Below are 24,881 nucleotides of genomic sequence, written 5' to 3'. Positions count from 1 at the left end.
CGAATGTGTGAGGAAGAGATCCGTTGCAGTTCGAAATTCGCTGCTCGATCGATTAGTGTACTATATCATATCCGTACAGTAATATTACATTATAATTATATAAAAATATATTTCTTAATCATTTTAACACTATAATAAATGAGTATTATAAGCATTATAATCTGCACATCTTTCTGGTTTTCTTTTTGCTTCTCGTCTTTCTTTCGTAATGTAGTGGAGACACGATGCCTGTCGCGGATAACCGAAGCTTCTACACGCGTCGAGGAAGTACAACCGTGACGTACCGGTTTGCCATATGCCGCACGCACACACACTGGCAAAAATTTTTCAATATAATACGGTAATATCTGTATCATCTCTCTTTCTTCTCTCGTCTTTCTATTATATCAATAACAATATCACTTATCACTTGTGGTATTCGTGTAAATAAAAAGACGCATAAACTGTTATAAAATACATTCTCGAGTATTATCAATCTTGTAGAGTATATATAATATATATATATATGTATATATATATGTATATATATACATGTATATATATATATATGTATATATATATATATACACACGTTCTTACCCCTACGCGTCCGAACAAATAAAATCATATAAACGTCGTAATATAATAATTTTATAATAGTATGTGTTTGGAAGCATTTAATATCATACTTAGACGTTTACTGTGTATTCGGGCCTCGGATTTCGGTGAAGAGATTATTGCGAGGTTTTATTACATGTTTCTCATTCGTCGTCGCGCACTTTTTCGAACAACACGAATGATCGGAAGAAACGCGTCTAAAAGATATTCTAAACGATATTCTCTTCGGACGAATTTTTAGATATCTTTTATGTTTTTCGGAACTTCGTGTTATTCGTATTCCATCGAATCTACGCTCCGCCACGTAAAACGAACGCGTCACGGGAAAAAATCAGTGACCGTTTTCACAAAAGCCGGAAGGATTATGATAAAATTACGTGTCATGCGGTGTTATTCGTTGCAAGAAAAAAACGGTAAATGAGGCCCAGAAAAAGAAAAGGAGAAAATAGAAAACAGAAAACGAATATTCGCGGAATGTATAGCGCACTTTCTATGTACTATGCGTTTGTGTAGTTTTGAACGGTAGTCGTTATATTTATAGGAATAATGCGTTATCAACTTGTCAACTTGTAAGTACAATAGTAAAAAAAAGTCGCTCGCATGACATCAATCACCGACCCGCATGGCCCTTAAAATTTTCACATTCTCTCTCTCTTTCGCTCTCTCTTTCTCTCTCTCTCTCTCTCTGTCTCTCCCAGTCTATACATATATATATAATAATATATAATAATTACTATATAGCCCTTTGTCGTGTGAAGTTATCCATTTTAAGGAGGCGGAACATGAGATTCTACTCCCCGTTTTACATCCGACTGTTTCCTTCCTTTTTTAACGTTAAGCTCAATTAACAGCTGAGTCCAGACATATTTGATTCGGTAAACTCAATATATCCATTTTTACCCGTGTAGAACGAGCGCTCGTTTTACACTGCGCGCGTGCGCGATCTCCATTCTTATATTTGAATTATATCATTGGAACCTGAGATGTAAAGTTATTTGTCGAGATACCAAGCACCGTCTTTTCATGAAACGAATTCACCGAGTATATATCACGTCATGCGTTTTCCAATCGTCAAATCTGGCTTCGTATATTATTGAGGTTTGTATGCTACTTACACGCGAACATTGAGAATGGACATCGCGCTCTCTCCTCATGCGGACGTGGCTAACAAATTTGTACATTAATTAGTTCCTTATTATTGTCATGGTATATATAGTATCTTGTTAATAAAAATACTAAAATATTATGTATATTATATATTATATATAGATTATTGCATTATGCATTTTTGGTACCGTTACACGTGTTTGGTTTATTTGTCAACTTACGCTTACCGCGAATAGTTTTCTTTCGTTCGCATTAACTAGTTGTTTCTTTCCCCTTTCTTCACGACGTAGAATAGAAGATTAATAAAATCTAAAGCTAATCCAGACGAGATACAACGACATTTGTCTTAATACGCGATTTATCACCCCCATATATACTCGCGAGATTTCGAATCGATTATTTATTCGTAATCGATATCGATATCTTACTCTATACGCATTATTAAATCTTTGTGATCTCGCGAGTTTTAACTTGCGACTCAGAACTTAATTCCCGATTCTTTGAATCGCATTCTCCGAATTATTAATCCACATCCTCCTTTCCTTCTTCGAAGTACGAACTGGCCCAATATATAACGCCACGATTTCGTTATGTGATGTCGCAGTATCTTATGTATACTATACTTATAGCTCCGCGAAACGTCGCGGTATCTTTTTCTTAAAGTTCGTGCCGAGTGGAAGATAGAAAGGCGTTCTAGCATTTCCTTGTGTTTTCACTTTTTCGCAAAGTGAAATCGTGGATTTCCTTCTCGGAAATTTTGGAGGAAAAACTTACGCGTAAAAGAGGGAAATCCTAGATGTAAGGAGAAAAGACTACCTAGGTAAGCGAGCGAGCCTTGAGTGAGCAGGCGAAGTACTCCTATTCTCTGTAGGGCTTGCAGTAAGAGTAACGATGATTCATGTGCTGGCTATAGGAGCCGGAGTGAGAGAAGCGCTTGAGGCACTTGGAGCACTGGAAGGGCTTTTCGCCACTGTGCAGCCGTTTATGTTCAGTCAGATGATGCTTGTGCTTGAACGCTCTGGGACACTCCACGCATTTGTACGGCCTTTGCCCTAAAATGGTCGCGATTTGGGATTATAATTTTGTATTGAAAAATTTGAAAATTTCACCAATTTCGAATCACATTGTTATTGACTAATGCTTAAAAGATTACTGATTCCACATGGATTATATATCAAGGTTGCTTATATCCTAAACCAATTGTTTGTAATATATATATTGTGAGTAGAATAACAATTTTACATCAAAGTATGAAAACACTCGACTGATAGAATATTGAAAGAAATCGCTCTTTTCTCGTCATGGAAAAAATTATCTTTTCTAAAGATGATTAGATAACGTATCTCATTACAGCAATTCGTAGAAATTCGTGATGGCAGTATGAAGACTCACCGGAATGTTCATACTTGTGTCTCGCGAGGGAACTGTGTTTGGAAAATGTTTTGTCGCACCGATCACAGAAATAAAGACCCTGCTCGGTTTCCGTTGCTATGGGGGTTACTTCTGGTTGAGGTATAACCTCACTTTCGCCTTTCGCGTTCACTTGATTTTGGCTCTGTGAATGACATAACTTATATTAGAATTAACTATTGCAAAATTTCAAATATGATAATTTATATATAAGATTGTTATGAAGTGTTATTTTAACACTTCTTTATTGTTTTTCCTTCCTTTTGTTGTTAATTCAATATTACCTTCGCAATTATCTCTCCAGTTGGTGGTATACGCTTGACTTCAACAGGGTCAGTAGTAGTTTCTTCATCTATGACGAGAGGTGAATCCTCGAGATCATCGTTGTCGACGTTCGGGGCTGGATTATTATCATCCTTCTGCTCGCAGGGAGATGAAGTATTTCTACTCGACGTATCGCTTTCTTTGGTTGTCGACATAGCAAGCGCTTCCTTTTTAGAGAGATCCAAGGGTTGCTCGATTACAGCCTGATTTCTTGGTAGTGTCAAAGGTACCAGACCTGGCATTCCCTTCGATTCCCTTCGATCCCTGGCTCGAGAATTTTGAAACCAAACCTATAAAATAAATGCATAATTGCAATATGTGGTAATACAGTATAATAATACAATAATTATCTTCAATTTTAACACATACCTGTACAACACGGGTAGGAAACTTAATGTAATCGGCGATCATATTGATCTCCTCCTTCTTAGGACGCGGGTTAATAGCATAGTAACCCTTCAGAACAGCCAACTGTTCATCATCTATGAGTGATCTAGCTCTCACCCGCCTGCCATTGTCGTTGTGAGTTTGATTCCCTTCATCCTCATCCTCTGAATCCGCCTCAGAACTGTCCTCCCTTTTTCTCTTGTAGGTTGATCTCGACGTTGGTTGATTGACGTTCTCGAGCTTTGCGGCTAAACCTTCACTCTGTGAATCATATTGATCCGTCGCAGCCCAGTCCGGACAATGTGTCATCTCACTGGACATCTCACTATCTTGATCCTGCGAATAAATTTTTAATTTACCGACGGGAATATGCCATCGATAGTGCGACGAAAAAAGTAAAAGTGGGATAAAGTTTTGAATATCTATAAATCATTATATATATGTATATACATTATATACATAGGACGTAGACAAAGTAATAAAAATACTAAACCATGTTAGAGATGTAAATTGTTGTGCCGCTCTAGCGTTAAGCGCCTGATTTTTTATATATTGGTAAGAACAATGCAGTGATCATTGTCAAAGCAACAGCGTCCAACACTATAACAGTATTACAGTGCACAAAAAACATCATTAAAAGTAACTTATCAAAAAACATCACAAAAGTAAAAGATGCTAAATAAGTTAAATGAAAGGAATTATTAAATATTAAAAAAAACAAACTGTTTTTTAGTCAGCACAATCGTTAAATCATATAATCAAACAATTGTGATCAATATTGAAGCATAAATTTCCCATCTCTTTTATCTCTCTAGTATATCCAAAGAGATGCTTATAAAGAATGGTACAAATTCCAATTGATGATCATAGAAGATTTATGAATCTATTCTCTCCGAAAGATATAAGCTACATTATTAGCAAGTGATGGTCTAACATTCCATGTTAATATATATATATATATGTGTGTGTGTGTGTGTGTGTGTGTGTGTGTGACTTTCACGTGTATTTTCATTATTTTGTTCATTTTCTGTGTATTTTCAACATTATAAGATTAACAACTATAGTAGTATTTTTACTTGCTATTCTATTGCGCGCTGAATTTCGCTAATATTCCACGTACTTGATAATCCTCCTCAAACTCTCGTTTCGTTATAGCTGGAGACGTGGAGAGCTTCCGCACATTCGCTTCCAGTAACTGCTTCGTGACGGAAGTATTCACGGTCTCTAAAATTCGCCGGACAGCGTCAAGACCCTGAGAGTCAGCTGGCGCGGGAGACTCTTTGCCCTCTGTGCCTTCCGTTCCCTCAGAGTCCGCTGTTGATGGACTCATTACTTCCCGATGCGTCTCGAAATGTTCAGTAAGCTCATCGATTCGCTTAGTATGCAAGTGATGTAAGAGTTTACCCAGTGAAGTCTGCAGAAAATAACTTCCCAAACCGATCATCGAGGGTAGCAAGGACGGCGGCATGTCGTAGACACCTGGGTATTTGAATTTTGATTTATGTGATTTCATTCATCTAGATAAATTTCAAATCTAGATAGATTTTTCCCAATGAAAATGTCGACAGATGTTATGACTTATTATACCATTCAATTTTGAGTAGCAGACACCTCATCTCGACATAAGTTCAGAACTAGCCATGATTAGATGAATATGAATATGGTCATGGTTAAAGTGGACCTTACGAATTGAGTTCCATCCTCTAATTCCTTTAGAATCACATGTATCTTTACAAGCAAGATTCCAATTAGAATTTCGCGAAAATAAAATCCGTCTGACATTAATTGGAAAATATATAAGATACGTCACTAGAATCTAGACATGAAAATATTTTATCAAAAAAGTTTTTTATCATAGATAAAATCTAGAAGTACGAAGAAATGCTTTTATATTTAAATTAAGACATTCTTCTAGAGTTCTTTTATTCTATTCTTGTATTCTCTTTGCTTAAACCACCACGTCAATTCTATTCCTAAAGCATCAGCACACAGTCTTCAAATAGGTTTTATCCATAGTCGCGAATGCCGCCTCAATAATGGCTCGGAGAAAGGTCACGTTGAGATGCCTGGAAAGCTTTGTTGGAAACCTTCTCGATTACGCTCCATATGTAATAGTCGAGAGGGTTCAGATCGAGATTTTTAGGAGGCTAGAAGTCCTTGGCCACACAGGTGAACACACGAGCAATTAGTACCAGGCAAATCTCTTAGCCTTGACGACCTCGGGGAGCATCTATCGGACCTTGACATAGGACATGTACCTGAGGTCTTCTTGAGCGGTTCGACAAACGGTAGAATCGCTCACCTCTAAGACGGCCGCTAATTTCCTGAGTGAAGTTTCTGGATTTTCTAAAATGAGGTTCTTTGGACGAGTTCCGGAATCCATGTCGTCTTCTCTCTTACTTGTATCTTCTACGCCGGGATGAAGGAGCCCTCCTTAGATTCCTTTGAAGCCGCGTACATCTGGGCAATATTATACACTATCGACTTGGAGTATCTGAAGAAGTATATCTCATTCGGTGTCTTTCCAGTGCGAAGGCCTCTGGTAATAGCTGCTTTCTGGTTACATTCTGAGCTGGACTTGACTGACTTGGCCACTTCGAGTTAATAATATTTTGGCTATGTTTCTGGCTTACCTGGCGCCAACCGTCACCTACTACTGAACTTTAATATACTAGGTGCGCAACTAAGTTTCCGGGTTTCACACATGGATGGCGCTAATGACACATGTAGTCGACATATATGTCTGAAGTTGTGTTTTTTTATAGCTTGGACATCTGTTAACAATAACCAGTCATAATACCAATACATATCGCAACACAAAAATACTTTTTCTAACAACGAAGATGTCGAGTTTCGTGCCAAATAAACAGCATTTGTGGGAAGCTTTGCTTTTCTGCTTTAACTTGAAAAAAAGTGCAGCTGGAGCACGTCGTTTGCTTGAGGAGGCTTACAACGAATATGCACCATCGAAAACTACCTGTGAAGATTGGTTTAAACGCTTCAGAAGTGGCGATTTCGACACTGAGGACAAAGAGCGCTCCGGAAGACCAAAAACAATTGAGGACGTCGATCTGCAAGCGTTATTGGATGAAGATGATACGCAAACACAAGATCAACTTGCGGAGACATTAAACATGACTCGCCAAGGTATTTCCAAACGTTTATATGCCATGGGAAAAATTCAAAAGGAAGGAAAATGGGTGCCGCATGAGTTGACTGAGAGACAGATGGAAAATCGAAGAGCCACTTCCGAAATTTTGCTTTTGTGGCATGAAAGAAAGAGTTTCCTGCATCGAATTGTTACTGACGATGAGAAGTGGATATATTTCGAGAATCCCAAACGCAAAAAATCGTGGCTTTCACCTGGCGAAGCATCAACATCGACGGCACGGCCAAATCGCTTCGGAAAGAAGACAATGCTCTGCGTTTGGTGGGACCAGAAAGGAATCGTGTACTATGAGCTGCTGAAAAGAAGCCGGGCGAAACTGTCAATGGGTATCGCTATCGACAACAACTGATCAATTTGAACCATGCATTGCTCGAAAAACGGCCAGAATGGGACACGAGACACGAACGAGTGATATTGCAGCACGACAACGCTCCGTGCCATCGCACTTCCATCGTCCAGGACACCACCAAACGCTGAAATGGGATCTACTACCGCACCCGCTGTATTCGCCAGACCTGGCCCCTTCCGATTATCACTTGTTCCGGTCGATGGCGCATGGCTTGGCTGGGCAACACTTGGCCAATTTCGAAGAAGTGCAAAATTGGTTGGATGAACGGTTTCGGTCCAAAGACGCGTTGTTTTATCGTCGCGGTATTCATGTATTGCCAGAGAGATGGCAGAAATGTGTAGCTAGTGAGGAACGATACTTTGAATAAATCATTTTTTGTATTTCTCTTGAAATTTTCAATTTTTCATTGATCAAAAAAACCTGGAAACTTAGTTGCGCACCTAGTAGTAGGAAATTCAAATTCAAATTTGTTCGCATTCTAGTGACGCACCTTGCAGTCTTGTCATTGGCTTAAAGTTTAATACACGAAAGCGCACTGCTATTTTTTTACTCTTTTTTTTACTTAACTATTTAAAATTCAAGATATATTAATGTTTTCATCTCTTTAATCAAGAAAAGATGTTTCGAATTGATTAGTAAATTTTTAGACGAAAGAAATAGCAAGAGCGTAAATAAATATAGAAAGTGATACATTGGGAATAAATATAATTTGGTTATTATATTATATTAGAAAGAAATAATGTTAACAGAATTACCTGTACCCTCCCTTTGCATATCTTGATATTCTGAAGGTGACAGCTTCGGCAGAATCGGAAGGAACGTGTTATTATTGGCAAGCGGATCAACGTCGCGTCGTCCTGACAACGGCTGATGCGCTTTCTTCGGTCCCCGATCGACGTTGCTTATGGTATTCTGCCTGGACTTCTTCAGATTCATTATCAAGCATTTCTTCGCCGTCATATGGCTCGAGTACGATCCAGAATGAGAGAAACGCTTGCCGCAATTGTTGCACTGGAATGGCTTTTCTCCGCTGTGAATGCGCAGATGCTCCTATAAAAAATGCCAAGAACATGTATTATTAAAGATGTCCACTTATCACTGCGATTTATATCGGCGTCCGAAGTACAAAGAATATGCAAAAATAGATCGAGTTTGAAGAAATGATAATAATATATATCAAATCATATGCAATTGAGACAATACTTTAAGAGCAATATGATAGAATAAACAGTATCTACTATAATTAAAAAAAAAGTTAATCTATAAAATACTATAATTAAAATACACCTATTTCATAAAATATATCTATAAAATACTACAATTAAATCCAACATAATTAAAAACATTAATCTAAGGAAGAAACAGGACGGATAAACGCGGAATATGTGCCGAGAAGACAAAGATATAGCAAAATAATCAATCGTTTATCTTAATGGATAATTATAGTGACAAATTACTTTAAGATGATGCTTGAACTTGAAGGCCTTCTCGCAATGAGGACATTTGAACTTTCGCAGAACGGCACTTTCATCATGACTGATCATATGCCTCTGTAGTCGATAGACGTTAGCGAAAGTTTTGCTACACACCTTGCAAGACTGTAAAATTATTGAAGATGTTAGTCATATAAGATGTATAAGCGTCACACACACACACACACACACGCGCGCGCGCGCACACTTATACATAACCGGTAACAAAGCATCACATAAGCAGATTTTACATACAATACGAATTTTATAATTAAATAGATTGCAAAACTACTACGCGATCGTGCTATTTTCATCTCTGGAACTATTTCCTTTGAGAACTGTTAGACAGATGAAGGATTTTTCATATTTTTTTCATTATTTCTTCCGTAAAGGACTCTTCTTCGATTTTTAGAATAAGCAATTAATTAATTTTTTCAATAAATTGCAATATGAATTACATATCTCATCGTCACCCCTAAACATCACGGGTTACGTTCATCTTAAACGTAAAAGAAAAAAACCGATTGAGAAAAGGGGTATAATAACTGGCAACTTCCCACCACCACCATCACCACTACACCATTACTACCACCCTCACCCTCCGCCGCCACTACCACCACCACCACCACCACCACCACCACCACCACCACCACCACCACTATCATAATTATGCTCCTACCTAGAAACATTCCTACCTCTTCGTCAGAGAGAATCGCGTGCGAAAAGGGCGAAGCGACGCTTCTCGGTGAAGAGAGCTGGCTCCGCTCTCGGGATAATCGATAAGTCCGCGCGCGAAACTCGGAGGACACCCATTCGCTGTGTGTGTCCTTGACGGGTCATCGCGATCACTCACCACTTGGGAGAACTGGGCGTTGAGATCGTGCTTATCAATGGGATAGGATGTTTTGTGCGCGTCCTCGAGATGAAGCTGCAGGACATGGACGTCCCGACAGAGGATGCCGCACTGAGAGCACCTTTCGCCACCCTGTTGGTGCTGCTGCTGCTGCTGCTGCTGTTGTTGCTGCTGCTGCTGCTTCGCTGAACCACCCTCACCAGCTCCTCGCCCTCCGCAGCCACCTCCACCGCAGCCGCCGCCACCACTACCGCCACCGCCACCACCACCACCACCACCACCACCACCTCCATCACCGGCAATACTTCCACCTCCTCCGGTTGGTGCTCCACCCGCACAACCTCCGCCTACCTCCGCATCCACGACACCTGCGTCGTCCTCGCTGCAGCCTGCAACACGCGCACACGTGGCAGGACTTTTATATCTCGCTTCGGCATCGCGCCATCGCGCAAAACACGAAGATCGAACCGCTCGTTAAAACGGACCAACGTCATCACGGGAGCGCGATTCGGTCTTTTTTCTCTCCGGTGATTTACTCTCGGATGTAAAGTAATCGAATGCGTTATATTCGCGCGATAACGCGACTTTTGCAACCGTGTAGATAATTAAACCTCTTCGGTACGATCGTCGACTTTAGTCGTATAGATAGATGTATAACCACGACGATTTGTTACAATTGTTGTAAACAATATTGGTTCGTGTGTAGTTCCGTATTTCGAAATTTATTATACCAAGTTTTATTTTTAAATTTAATTTTTTTCTTCCTTACGTTTATCTGTTGCTTATATATGTATATATATATATATATATATATATATATCATAGTTAAATCAACATATAATTTGTCATTTTTAATTGAACTTTCAATACTATTTTCTTTTTTATTAAAAGCTAATTATATACATTGGTAATGCTTCATTAAAATATATATGAAAATATCTGGTACTAATCCAAATAACATTATGCGGTGGACGAGTGCCGTACCGAAGACATTAATAATTCTGTCCATTTCCCACTTGCTAAAACTTTATTAAACATTTAGGATTAGTCGCACTTGTTGCGATCAATAATTTCTAATTGGGCATCTAGAAAGTCGCTCGTCAGACCCCGCAGTTCCTTCCAGTTACAGCGAGACGCCCTAACGACTCCGAGCGTTGTCACGCCGCGATGAAGTCAATTATTCGAGATTCCGCGTCGGCGTCGGCGGGCCGCACGTGCAAAATTGGCCGCGATCAATCAGCAACGGTACGGCTATCCAGTGGCAGTCCTGCATCGCGGTTTACATGCGTCTGGAGTTAATCGCGACTTCGCCAATTACCGATATATGCATGGCCGCACGTCACTTGTAATAATCCCCGGCGCGTCGCACGTGCATCGCGCTTCATGAGGACAATGTATAGCGCGGCTTCGCTATGGGTTCGGTGCTAAAAAAGATAGACGCGTGCGCGATAGACACAATCGAATCTTACGCGGCCGGGGCGTAGTGCCAGGACGCGCGAGGAGAAAGAAATACCGCGCGAGCGTTGCCAAATGTTTCGCGGCGCCGCTATTAAGCGAATGCATCCGAGTGCATCCGCATGCACTCATCCACTGACGCCCACACCGTGTCACGAGCTGATCGAGCGGCGATGCGATACGACCCGAAGGGAAAATTGCTTAAGTCCAGAAACGTGAATAATCGTACGGACGCAGATTCGTAAGATCCAGTCAATATCGATGATGATTTTTTTGACCGTTTGATTTGACAGAAACTTTTTATTGATATCGATGCGACGCATCGACGATATACTCGCACGTTTCACTGATGTCGTGTCGATGTATAGTCGAGAGATTTGTATATCGATAATATATCTAGAAGATGTCAGATAGTCGATACGTGGATGTATCGAGATTCGATTCGAGTATGATGTAAATTGAATAACAACTAAATTGTCGATATTTTTTCCAGACATCGCGATGAAATCTCAGAAATATCAAATCGATCGATGATTTTTCCTCATAATTTTGACCGGATTCTTTATCGACTCGTCAACCTGGCCAGCCACTCGCGCGAGCCATCAAAAATTCCCGTCTCTTCAAAATTGGGGGTGGGGGGAGATTCTTCGATTTTCTAAAATTTAGAAATTCGCTGAACTGTAATGCTTTCACGAGTGCAGAGTCAATGCGCGAATTTTATCGTACGGCCTTATCAGCATTATAGTGTTTTCTACAATGTCTTACGATAATTGAGAAAAAATAAAGAGACATTTGAATTTTAAATTATTGTTTAAGTTGGACCCCTTAAGAAATATTGGGAAGAAACAGAGCTTCATTTCTCACATGCATGCACATGCTTTCAAGTTCATCTAAAATCCGAACACATGCTCAAAGAGGCGATCTTAACAAAGATCTCCTTTCTCTTCGAGGGTTCCAATAATATTATTTAAATAATATTATTTCCAACTTTCCCAGGCACAGAGATAGACGTGAGAACTTCGTCCTCGAGCATCCAATATGTATTGCGGCTGATATCTCTCTATGATGAAACAATACACGATTCAAATCTTACATCGTTACATTCTGGATACTTAATTACGTGTCGCTAATTACGATAAGTACTATTAATTTTATGTGGACGAAGTGGAACAACTTTTTCGAAGGAAGAGTACGAGGGAGGATATGCGTCCCTCGAGATGAAAATCTAATCAATCGAAGGAACCGGAGAGAAAATCCCAAGGTGATTAACCGGCGATATCGATATCCTCTTTTAATTACTCAGATCCGACATCGATGGGATCGTGAAAATCAAGCCTACCCGATAAACGATTGGATAAATAGACGAATGGAAAGATCGAATTTTCGTCTCTCGTTACCCGCAGCCACCCGTTCGTTGCGTCTCCTCTGCCATTGTGTGGCACATGTGTCACGCACGTGGGGTGGAAAGAGATGACGACGATCACGGGGGGAATATACCGGACGAGCGGCATTGTGCGGTTCCTATAGGTGTGTATAATAGTGCGTACAGAAAAGCGGAGCGGGGCTCGTGCACAGATACGTGCGCGTACGTGCGTGTACACATACACGCGCAGCACGAGAAAAAGTGGCACATGGCGGAGCCGCTCGAGCCTGGATAACTTTCGGGTGCGCCCATTGTCAGCGGGACCGGATTTAAATGCCTGCGACGTATGATTTCCCACCGAGATGCGATGATCGCACGCTCGCAAATCCGGGGGTGACGTCGACGACGACGACGACGACGACGTCGTCGCTGTCGCGCTGATCGCGCGATGCGTTAACTAGATGACTTAGTTTGAATAAATTCAATCGCGAAAAATTAGTATCTCATCTATCGGCTAATATCGATATATATGTGCAATTGTGCCCAACAATTAACGATTAGACTCCATGTACTGAATGAAGTACATGAAAATGTATTTCTTCGCATTCGTCTTTTATCACAAATTTTATGTTCCGAAAAAAATACAGTATTCGTGTATATCAAAACGTGTCAATGGGGGAGGGATAGGGGGTTATCAAACGCTCAAACTAAATTTACGGTTGCGAGGTACGCTGAATCAATAATACGATTAATGAAAATCTACGTTAATGATGATTAACGTAGATTTGATGATTAACGATAAGTAACTGAGAATAAATTAATAAGCGATGCAATCGCCGATTTTTACGCCAGTATACAATGAAGGGTTGGATTCTCCCACACAAGAGCACTTACATCAATCCGTCTTCTACTCTCTCGTCTCTCTTTTATACCACCTACTGTTTTACGTTCCGATGAAGATACGTCATCTGGATATATCCGTGCAAGTCAAGGAAATGGTCGGATGCAGCTTCTATAGACGCGCGTCTGGAAATGTATAGGATTCACCGTGGCTATACTCGCGATCGCGATGCGAGTCTCATAACGAGCAACGCATATTAATCTCGCGTACGTACACCGGCTGCCGCGAAAGCGCCGGCCGCTAATCAATGCGCGTAAGTTCGTGCACCGTCGTAATTAATATGCCGTTGCGCCCAGTAACTTCGCAAGATCGGAAGCGACGGGCTGCGAGTAATACGAGGAAGATCCAAGACAACCTTTTCTATCTTAAGCGCACGTGAAACAAAGTGCGCCTATATCTCTTAATTAACCCCTTGTAGCACGTTTTTTGTAATGAATATAATTTTGTGAAACTTGTTACTCGGGGGTTTTTAGAGTCGCTGAATAAAAATCCAGTGTGAAAAATACAAAATTCAAAATAGCGGATGAAATTTCCAAAATCAGCCGAATTCGCTTGAAATTTGTTATTTAGGGGTTTCCGAGGTTTTGCTAATTACAAATTCTTTATCGAAAATTCGAAATGCCAGCAATGACGGATATATATAAGGCAAGGTTCGATTGACACCAGTTAGGTTGCCCGATTCTCAAGCGCACTCAGCTTGTTTCATTTCTGTAATTATGTTCGCCATATGAGATCGGCCATTTTGAATTTTGCGTTTTTCATATCGGATTCATATTCAGCGACTTCAAAAACCCCTGACTAATAAGTTTCAAGCGAATTCGACTGATTTTGAAAACTCCATTCGCCATATTGAGTCCGCAATTTTGAATTTTGTATTTTTCACACCGGATTTGTACTCAGCGACCCCAAAAACCCCCAGATAATGATTTTGAAATATACGTTATTATTTAAAATTTCATGCACACGAATTTATTCTCTAAAAACGACAGTTTTATTCAGTATATGCTTATTAATAACAAATTGCTTATTTGAAATGGTTCTAAAAGTTAGTGTATTAGTTAGAGGAATATTTTAGTAGTCCAACAATACCAAATATGCTAAAGAAATATGTGAAAAATTTAAATTATTGGAAAAACAAGCTTGGATGATAGGTGGCATTTTGGGAGAACCACTATGCAGCAAAGGGTTAAAAGCTAAGCTATTCGCAATGACTGTGATTCAGTCGCCGAACAATAATCATCAAATCTACATTTGTCTCACAAAGCTTACGCAGTAATGATTATATCATAATTTTTAGGATTAAATTGATGATGGTATTAAGAAGAAAATAAATACATGACGACATGTAATATTTTCAATCTAATTATTGGAAGAGCCTGAATAATGAAAAAAATATATAAATATCCGAATTCTTTCTTTAAGCGTTAAGTGTTTACATCTTTTTATTCAATCGCCGAATAATCGTTGCATTTACGTTTGTCGTGCAATCTTACGGAGTAACAATTGTAACTTCAACGAATAAATGTTGACTTTCGTGTAAAGAAAGAAAAAAGAAGTGCACGCAACAGTAATATTTGCTCAGTGGAGTCCGAGTTGAAATGCGACTCGAAAACACGCCAGCGGTTGTTCCAGCTTCAATCAAAACTACATGGTAAACGGGAAGTCGGGTGTATCTCTTCGGATCGCGACTGCTCGCTCTCGTGTCTTCCACGAACGAACTTTGCTCGCCGTGAGGCCGATAAGACGTCGAAACGGGTCAGAGCCGTGACCTTTCTTGCCTTCCTATGTACGATCCGTGATGCTCGGCCGTCGTAGACGTCTCTTACGGCGTCTTCTCTCACGAGCCGCGGCTGACGAGACGCGCTTTTTACTGATCGCGCCCATCGCGACGAAACCGCGTTATATCGAGCGTTTCGAAACGACGTATCGCTATTCATCGACACGGTCCTTTCGCGCAATAAACAATATAGGACGAAAGTCATCCTCCGCTGTGACCATGTCGCACGTTTCGGGAGCGTCGGCAATGCGTGACGCGCCGCCTGCGCGAAAACAGATCCTCGTACGAAGGATCTTCGTTAGCGTTAGCTAGCGCGCTTCGGATATGGTAAATGTTGACGCACGTCACGACGACGGGGTATGCGTGTACGGCGGACGTGGGGTTTCAGGTTCGCGACGAGGCTTGCGTATTACGGATTTCGCCATCTTCGCGGTCCTTCCCGAGGCGCGGGAAGAGCAAGGGTTAACTTCGCCGTGTTAGCGAGCGTTAACATCCGAGCCGACTCGCCGCGAGTGCGCGCGTCTGTGTTCCTGCGTCGGGAAGGAGACACACGCCGCAAATGACGTCAGCGGAATGTGGAAACGGGTATAGCAAATTGCGAGCAATACCGCGCAATCTCGGATAGCCGGCACGCCGAGAGAGTGCACGATTACGACGACACGACGTCGACGGAGAGGACGGCTGCATTGAGATCGCGTGACAAAAAAATGACCAATAGAGCCACCTTGTGTTTCGCGTCGCAACGCGACGTTGCGTAACGATCATGTCAAGGGAAAGAGAGAAAGAGAGAGAAGGAGGGGGAGAGAGAGAGAGAGAGAGAGAGAGAGAGAGAGAGAGAGAGAGAGAGAGAGAGAGAGAGAGAGAGAGAGAGAGAGAGAGAGAGAGAACGACGTTGATGAAAAATATTCCCGTATTAGTTCTAAATAGCTCTCACGCGTTCGCGCTATCTCTCGCCTAGTTACGCTACGACTCTTCGCGGCTCTTCGTGTGGGTAATCGATAAGCGCATCGTGTTTACGTGTTTAGCCCTGATTACGAAATGTTACGGCTGAAAAGTCGGCGCGAGAGCAACCGATCATTACGATACTTATTTCCTCGTGAAGGATTGCGCGCTCGAGCCTGTGTCGCCGCTTCCATCATCTACGGTCAAATTAACTATAGGCACTCCGACATTGTGCCGCATTAACGCGCTCGACAATCTCGGAATGTCCCTCTCGATAACGTGCTTTTAACAGTAGCAAGTACTCTAACGGGTAAAACCCGTTTCTTCCTCCCTTTGCTATCGAAACGCGTGACGCACGTAACCCAATTTCGCCGAAGACGTCGGATCATCTATTCGCGGACGAATTTGCAAAACGACGTTTCCTGGGATTATCTCCGCAGACGGCAGCATCAATTGTTCCTCGAGAGTGGGCAGCCAGCGACACGCGATTCTCTCGGAAGTCCCTGAAATTTCGCGCAAAGGCGGTCAGAAAGACGCGACACGGTCTTGCGAACACGAAATTCAATGCGAGGACATGTCACACGGTCGGAACGGACACACCTGTACAATGTTTTCTTATAAATAATCATCCTACCGGTCGTTAAGAATAAATCGTGATTGAATGGCGCGATACACGGAAGATTTATATGAAGATAATAAATAAACATATATTAATAATTAAATATATATTAATATATTAAATAGATATTAATAAATAAATAGATATAAATAAATAAATAAATAATAAAAATAAAATAAAAAATTATATTGAATATGAGAGTGGATAAACGATTACTTCTCATCGAACGTTGAGAATCGGCGTTGTGTTTGACAGTGAGAGATACGGCGAGAAAAATTAATAACGGATATCATGAGATGAGATGCTTTCATGATTGCGTCAAGCTTGCAAAGTTCTTTGTTCGAATTACTTAGCGGTCTGGACGTGATACAGCGGAATAAAATGCGCGGTGAGATAACATCGGCGACAATCTCCGCGAATCGGCCACGTCGTGGAATATATCGCGGATTTATCGCGTAACAATCGCTCGATTCTCGAGAATTATGCGGTCGTTCACGTTGTCATTAGTCGCGCACCGCGTGCCTATGCATATCGGTATGCTCTCGCTCGCTCGTCTGGCGCTGTGGGAAACCGCGATTTCCGCTGTTTCTTATTTTAACGCTGATACATTTATGGTTCGATGACATCGATCGCGCGTAAGCTCCCAGTCGCTCGCTCAAACGCGCATTACAACAAGGTGCGCGAGACGCCATGCCGCCGGGAAAAATCGTGGAAATGCAGGCGGAAACATTACGCGGGAGTACAAAACACTCGGGAAGAATATTATTGAACCAAACCGCTCGGCAAACTGCAAGTTGCTTATTTTTCAGCAACCGCCGGGTCGCTTGATAAAAATCCGCAATTTCCGACCTTTATTCCCTCAACGTTGCTATATCTCCACGTCGTCAATTTCGCGTAAATTGTTTTATTTAATTAACACGTTTCAACCAGGCATATGTGAGACGTCGCTGGAGCCAATCGCGAGAGAGAGAAATAGAGAAAGAGAGAGAGAGAGGGGAGGAGAGGATCCAACGCACAATATCTCCGAGAAGGATACTGTTGTGAATTGTGCTGGTCGGCAAATCGTAAAAACTGTGAAATGGCTTATCTTTTAAGGACTGCCCATCTACACGGCACACCAGTGAGAAAAAAGACATCGGTGGGCAGGGCCTTAAAGAGCAGGGGAGGACAGGCGTGCGCTTACGTCATCCGACAACGTGGATTAAGCCGTAAAGGCGCGTTCTTACGGCGCCGAAGATACGGACGGACGAACCGGTCCCTCGCGTGTGCTCTCTCGCGTCGCCGACGCTGCTCTCTTGCCACGGTGCGAAGTAAACGATTTCTCGGAGAGGTCATTGAGCTTGATAGGGCGCGGGCGGCCGCCATCTTCCAGAACGTTAAAACCACTTCGACGCGCTCCCATAAACGAGCGCCGCGGTGGGTAATCCGCGCTGGCCTACCAATCAAAATTATTGAGCAACCGTCGAGCCCGGGTCGGAAGGAAAAAGAAGAAATGTAAAAAAGGATGAAAGGGTGGAGAAACGAAAGAAAAAGGAAACTGGCGGCCAATGATCCGCCAGTATTGCGAGATCGATGCGCGCGGAGATGGCAAGATGGCGGGTCGAAAAGAAGCCACGTGTACAGTCGGTTTATCGCGATTTCCCGGCCGGCTCGTGCATTTCTGCGAGCGGAACTTCGAATTGGAACTCCACCGGAGTGAAGTCCGTTCGCGAAATTCACCGAGGAGTACAGTTTCATCGCTCGTTTGTTCGCGAGATGCGGACTTGCCTTCCGATCGCTTCTAACTCGGTGCGAACTGTCGCGAAGTCAACGTTAACTACCTGTTAATGCGCCGGTACGGACGTTTCGCAATGATAGTTTCGCACGGCGATAGCGCGAGGAGCAAACAGCAAACAGCGGTCGATCGAATCGCTCTAAAAAACAAGAAGCGTGTTACGAAAATGGGTGAAACGGTTACACTAATCAGTTATCGGCGAGCGCGAGACCGCGAACCGTGTCGTCGGAGGAAATCTAATAGTTATCTCTTTACGAGGGAGAAACATCTACGCGTCTCTGTCGATTATTATTGGAACACGGTGAGAAAAATGTATGCGGACGATATTGTAAGCCGCTCGCGAGTTTATCTGTCCGGCGTCACGCGAATCTCGTATCGTCCTACCAAACACGACTTGTTATCGTATAAACGAGATGTCGCGAGAGCACTGCGTGTGCCCGCTGTTCCTTGAAGCCAAGAAGGATGACATTTGTTACAATGTCTCGCGGCGATATTCTGCGCGCTGCGCATTAGCGGCATTCGCCGGTAATTTCAATTATTTCAATTATCGGAAAGTAGAAGCTCATTCGACGTGTCCCGGATAATGGAAAAGTGCGCGGTGTGACATATCGACTCTTGTAACTCTTCTATTATATTATATCGTCTTAATTATAACTGCTTTATAATGATTCCCGCATTGCGTTATTTTATCCTTCTATTATACATGTAACACTTCTATCATTATAGTTATTATTTTTCTAATAAAGTTCCACGCGCACATTTTTTCAGAAGGTTGTCAATATATTGTCGACGATACGTTCGACTCACATAAACAAAACCTCTTCGACTGATATTTAACGAACAAATATCCTGATTCATGGCTCTTGAAGGAAGAAAAGGTTCCTCCACATTTCATATGCAGCAAATTAGATTTTGTTCCTGAATTTCAGCTAGGCGGCTAATGTGCCAATAATTCAGATCTTACTAAAAAAAAAAGTATTCTATTTGTAAAATGATTTTTCTCATAATTTCATATTCTAAGCGAAGCCTTTTACAGAAAAAGGATTCCTCTTTCGATAAAGCGATTAAAGTGAAGCATTCATCTAAAACTTATTAGATATTATTCTAACTGTTTTCTTCTTATTTCAAGAGGATTTTCTCTTATATGAAGAGGAATATGTTGATTTGAATGCCCGCTTCTTTTATTCAGTCATGTTCTACCTCCAGACATGAACGAAAAAATAATCATATGCTTATGAGTCAGAATATTTGGAGTGCTTTTTAAAAAAAAGTGTGTTGCTGTAATATATAACGAAGATAATTTAACCATATTTGGTCAAATATAGTTTATAATCTATTGCAAGAAGTTGAATAATATATTCTTTCTTTTATCTATGTTTCATATAATTGGTTATGGTGAACATCTTTGTAGCTACAAACTCCATAACAAAACTGATTGGAAATTTGTTTGTTATGATCTTATTTCATTCGTGCTTATTTATAGAACTGGAGCCAGAAATACATCTATATATATATATATATTACTTTTTTCTATACATTATAATAATTTTTTCGAATTAACTAGTATAACCAGAAAGAATAAAGTATCAATGAAAATAAATAATAATCCTCTTGAAAAAGGATTAAATAATTTGTATATAAGGGGAAATTTATATTAAAATCGATAAGATTTGCATTATATATATAATCCCTATAACTATAAAAATAATATGTTTATAATATTTTCCTCTTAATCTTAGGGGAATCCTTTCGAGGCTATATATAAGAATCCTCTAAAAATCCTCTAAAATTTAGATGATTCCGCTTGTTCTGAAATTACATTTTTTTGGGTGAGATATCCTGCAGCGTGTTACATCCTCCTTCTTTCCCGACATGGCAGTGGCGTTTCATCTTGAGCGATCGAAACAGTGTTTATGCGCGAGCATCGAGATAATATCATTCCCACATTGCGGCGGATCGCTGTGGCTGAAACGGGCGGAGCGCGCCGGCGAAAAAAAAGAACATGTTCGGATGCAATGCGATAATAATACATTAAACAGAACGAGATAAAAGAATACAAGAGATCACGGGACGCGTCCTGGCCCATTCATCCGGATGAAACGTCGGGCGAGCGTTATCTTCCCGCGAGAACAATGCACCTCCCCGTGCACATGGATGCACGCGTTGCATAAACAGCATCGAGTTCGGGGCACTTCCCTTTGAAGCGTGCCGATGAAACGATGTCGAAAGAAGCCGCTCGATCACAGAGACGGCTTCCTCCGAGAATACGACGAGAGAGATCTTGTTTCCAACTAATCACTTTGTCGTAATTTCTCATTTTTCTGAATCCTTCCTTCCCTCCTCTCCTTCTCGCCCCTATCCCCTCCTTCTCTCTCTCTCTCTCTCTCTCTCTCTCTCTCACTCTCTCTCTCTCGAGATTAAAAATATTTCACCGGCAAGGCGCGCCCGGCAATCCGCGACGTCTAATGGGAAACTCCACTGTGCGCTCTCTCTCTGTATTCGATACGGAATTTTTTCAACGTGTTACGCTTTGCATGCGCATAGAAAACTGTCTAAACTTAGCCCGCGACAGAAACAACGGCGTTTTCCTGTGCACGCGCGACTTTTGTTTGGCGATCTCGCGGCCGCGAGAGACGGAAATAAGAGCCAGCGAGAGTTCCCTCCCGTGCGCCAATATTAGGAATGGTTAAATATTTTCGTACGGGGCACGACTTGGTTGCTACCTGACTGCCGCCGCCGGTGTGTTAATCGCCGTATCAGAAACGCCCGCTCGCTCGTCGCGGGAAACATGTCGGGTTTGATTTTTGGCTGAGCGCCTTTGCTTCGAGTGTTACGTGCCTCGGCGGCTGTAGCGAGACCGACGCGATCCCGACCGACCGGTTCGAGCTATTTGAGAAATCGCGTGTCTTTTCGCTTTCGTGCGTGCTCTCGTTATCGTTTCAAAATAGAGTTTGAACCCTTCGCGGCTCCGCCGCTTCGGGGCCGACCCGGCGCGTCGTGTTTCGTCCCGCCCGGTGGCCATAATTCATTACTCTCTCTTTTCTACATTGATAGTAAATATTTCACTGCAAGAGCGTGTTGTTGCATCAGTTAGATACTGAAATATCGAGATAAACACGAACTACGCAACAACGTCCGGAGCGGCTGGGAAGAAACTAGCCGAAAATAGCCGCCGACTGCGAAGGGTCAACCTTCGATCGCTCTGAAAAAGTGAGCGCGGACGTCGGACGTCTTTCTGCAGATTTCGAGAGGTCGTATTCGAAGAGAAAGAGAGATAGATAGACAGACAGACAGACAGAGAGAGAGAGAGAGAGAGAGAGAGAAACTAAGAAATCGCTCGCGATGCAAGGGAGAATCGGCACTTTCTTGCATCACAATTGGCGATACACGACTAATCGCACAGCGACGAGAGACGACCAAGATCCAAATAAACCGAGAGAGTGACATATCGCGAGAATGGTAAGACTCATTAAAGAGTAAATCGGCCAAGGTAGATCTTGCGCGTTCTACGCGTGCTCACACGCATGCGTGTGTGCGCGTGCAAGTCCATGTGCAAGGCGAAACGAATGAAGCCAATAAATTGGACGGTGTTATGCAGATATGCGACGAGTCGACTCAGAAAACTGAGAGAAGAAGCCGCTTGTATGCGCGGCATGCGTGCTGACTTTTAAGCTCGAGTTTTAAGCGAGTCTCGACACGCCATGAGAACAACGACGGTGCAACGCAGGTTTGCGATACCTGAGGAGAACATCTGGACACCTTATCGGGGACGCATGGCGAATGTCAAGGTATCTTTTCAATTAACACTTCCTTTTGCGAGATTTAGGTGCACCGTTATTTCAGTTTGTGAACATCGGAAAGGTACATTTGGCGTTCGACGTTCGTCTAAAACAAAGCCCCCTCCCTCTGCCCCGGCACGGATCGGTTTCCTCTCATTTTCCTCAATGCGCGATAAGTGTTTTTTGCATTTCGGTTACGTTTTAATGTCTCGTGTATCGCGAGATTAACGGAATCGTATCCGCTTCTCAAAAATACAAATTCTGGGGATATCACGCTGCTCAAATCGTAAGAATGTTATTGATTTAGGACAACTTGACGTATCAGCGCCGCGGCGAGTTACTCGGAATCGCGATCGAGGATGCAGTCTTATCGTCACTTTAAATTCATTATTTTCGATTCGTCGAATCGAGCGTCTCGATCGCCATTCGATTCATTGGCCACTCGGCGTGTCGATTCATTGGCAAATTTTTGCAATACTGTCTCTCAGATACGGTAAACATTGGTCGTGAATGCTACTGGTCGCGTATATTGCGACGTTATTTCCGAGCGAATAACGCTCACAATTTACGTTTACCGTATGTGGGAGACGGTATTGCAAAAACTCCTTATTCTCGCACTTCGATCGCCAGGCCAAAAATCGCGCGGGCGATTTTTTATGTCGAAACGCGCGGAACGAAGGAACGAACATCGTTACGTTACGTCGCTCCGCGACGTTGTTACCGGAAACGATGTGGATTTTCACAAATCGCGAGATAGCGACCGATCAGTGAAGTCAATCGCGGATACTGGGGAGTTTTTACAATACCGTCTCTCAGATACGGTAAACGTTGATCGTGAATGCTACTGTGGTGCGATTCTTTAACTCGTTGTTGGAGTTAACGACAGTTTCGTTAACTCCAATAACAAGTTAAAGAATTGCGCCACTGGTTGCGTACATTGCGACGTTATTTCCGAGCGAATACGCTCACAATTTACGTTTACCGTATTTGGGAGACGGTATTGCAAAAACTCCTTATTCTCGCATTTCGATCGCCAGGCCGAAAGTCGCGCGGGCGATTTTTCATGTCGAAACACGTGGAACGAAGGGACGAGCATCGCTCCGCGACGTTGTTACTAGAAGCGACGTGGATTTTCACAAATCGCGAGATAGCGAGCGGTCAGCGGAGTCAATCGCAGATGCTGACTCGTCCGTTAAACGCTACCTTATATCACGCGCGCAATATGGGTCGCGCACGTGCAGCGCGGCACGCATTCCGCGAATTTTCCGAGGTTCACCGAGTCGAAAAGCAACCGAGTGACTTCGTCATCCGCGATGTTCCCCACAGCGCTCCCACTTACACGTCGAAATCGCTGCTCGATTGTCTCGGACTATCGGCGTCTCCGTCTATCCCACGATCAATCTCTTTAAACAGCCAGCAGCGGCGCGTTCGCCTAACCAAAAATATCGAGTATATTTGTGTACTTTTCAACGCCGGCATTGCGACGCGCTCCACAAACTTATTCATTTCGCCCTCTCACACTTTCGGAATTAGTAAATAAAAATTTAATTACTCGAAACGATGGAGCCAATCCGAGTGTCTGCGGTCTCCGTACATCCAAGACGAGCTGATGAGAGTGTTCGTCAGCATTAAATGTACTCCGGGCGAGTCATGCTTATATTCGTACTCGTGGAACTAACCTTTGAACGAATTTCGAACGAGAGTCATGCTCATATTCGCGCGAGCCGGTGCCTCGACGAGGGTTACGTCCGGCGGCTCCTCCTCCTCCCCCTCCACCTCTTCCTCCAGCTTCGGCTCCTCGACGTCGCAGCCAGGTTCCGTTCACAGGGAGGGGGGCGTCAGCTCGATCCTCGCCTCACGAGTTCGTCGTCCATTGACGTTCTAAGGCACAGCGGCGCATCATGCCTGTCAACTCTTGCGTCCTCACTTGTTTCTCTCTCTCCTCTTGTCCGGCTCTCTTTCTCCTTTATTCGAAGCGTTGCTCTCTTGCGATTACCTCAGCCGCGCGGACGACGCGCATGCGAACGTCCCGTTATCACTGTTTTGTCATCCGGCGATCTATCCTCCCTTCGCCGTGCCCACTATTTCAGCACCACTGCGATCAATCGCGTGTCGATGCGATCGAAACGAACGACGACTCATTTCATCGTCGCGATGCGGCTACAATGGCACGACGGCGACGCAGCTGTCGCGATGATGACGCCGACGTGATGATGATGATGATGATGATGATGATGATGATGATGACGACGATGACGACGGCGACGGCGGCGACGAGGACGGACGTCGCGGCGCCAACTCGAGGCTACGTCGGGCACGACGAGGCACGAGAACGCGGTGCGACCGGCACCGTCGACGGACATTAAAAGCGCGCGCGTCGCGAACCAACCGCGGCGTCGTCGCCTCTCGCGCGCGGACAACTTCAGACCGCCGCGCCGCTGTCAGCGGAATATCGTTATGCTCCTCCCGCGGTCGGAGCCGAGAGCCGAGACGCGTGTAAAGCGAGCGGATGGAGGCGCGGACGAAACGCAGAGAAGAAAGACAGGGTTGACCGTAGAGGAGAGAGAGAGAGAGAGAGAGAGAGAGAGAGAGAGAGAGAGAAC

The 24,881-nt window shown here is 43.0% G+C and overlaps 1 protein-coding gene across 2 annotated transcripts; it reads right to left on the bottom strand.

The window, feature by feature from the left end:
- Positions 1–572: 572 nt before the first annotated feature.
- zfh1 (Zn finger homeodomain 1) lies at positions 573–24,851 on the bottom strand. 2 transcript variants are annotated; one of them, XM_025304248.1, is made up of 10 exons: positions 23,958–24,851; positions 23,831–23,884; positions 9,669–10,057; positions 8,801–8,941; positions 8,099–8,393; positions 4,946–5,304; positions 3,808–4,161; positions 3,399–3,728; positions 3,097–3,259; positions 573–2,756 (listed from the first exon to the last, which is right to left on the bottom strand). In XM_025304248.1, the coding sequence occupies exons 1-10, from the start codon at positions 23,989–23,991 to the stop codon at positions 2,563–2,565; spliced, it is 2,313 nt and encodes a 770-aa protein (XP_025160033.1). In that variant the 5' UTR covers positions 23,992–24,851; the 3' UTR covers positions 573–2,562. The 2 variants fall into 2 exon arrangements, with proteins under 2 accessions (XP_025160033.1, XP_011144173.2); XM_011145871.3 differs by lacking the exon at positions 23,831–23,884 and having other exon boundaries at positions 23,958–24,850.
- Between the last annotated feature and the right edge of the window lie 30 nt (positions 24,852–24,881).

Source organism: Harpegnathos saltator, unplaced genomic scaffold (genome assembly GCF_003227715.2).
Source record: "Harpegnathos saltator strain DR-91 unplaced genomic scaffold, Hsal_v8.6 scaffold6, whole genome shotgun sequence".
Taxonomy (NCBI): Eukaryota; Metazoa; Arthropoda; class Insecta; order Hymenoptera; family Formicidae; genus Harpegnathos; species Harpegnathos saltator.
Note: the sequence above shows the minus strand (reverse complement) of the source record. Positions and strands in the feature narration are given on the sequence as shown.

Excerpts from the sequence above, each read along its gene's own strand:
- zfh1 (XM_025304248.1), bottom strand. The coding sequence starts at position 23,991 with ATGAGCATGACTCTCGTTCGAAATTCGTTCAAAG. Across the intron at positions 23,885-23,957 it reads CGTTCGAAATTCGTTCAAAG|CTCGTCTTGGATGTACGGAG; the intron begins GTTAGTTCCACG and ends CACTCTCATCAG. Across the intron at positions 2,757-3,096 it reads ACACAAGTATGAACATTCCG|GGCAAAGGCCGTACAAATGC; the intron begins GTGAGTCTTCAT and ends CGACCATTTTAG.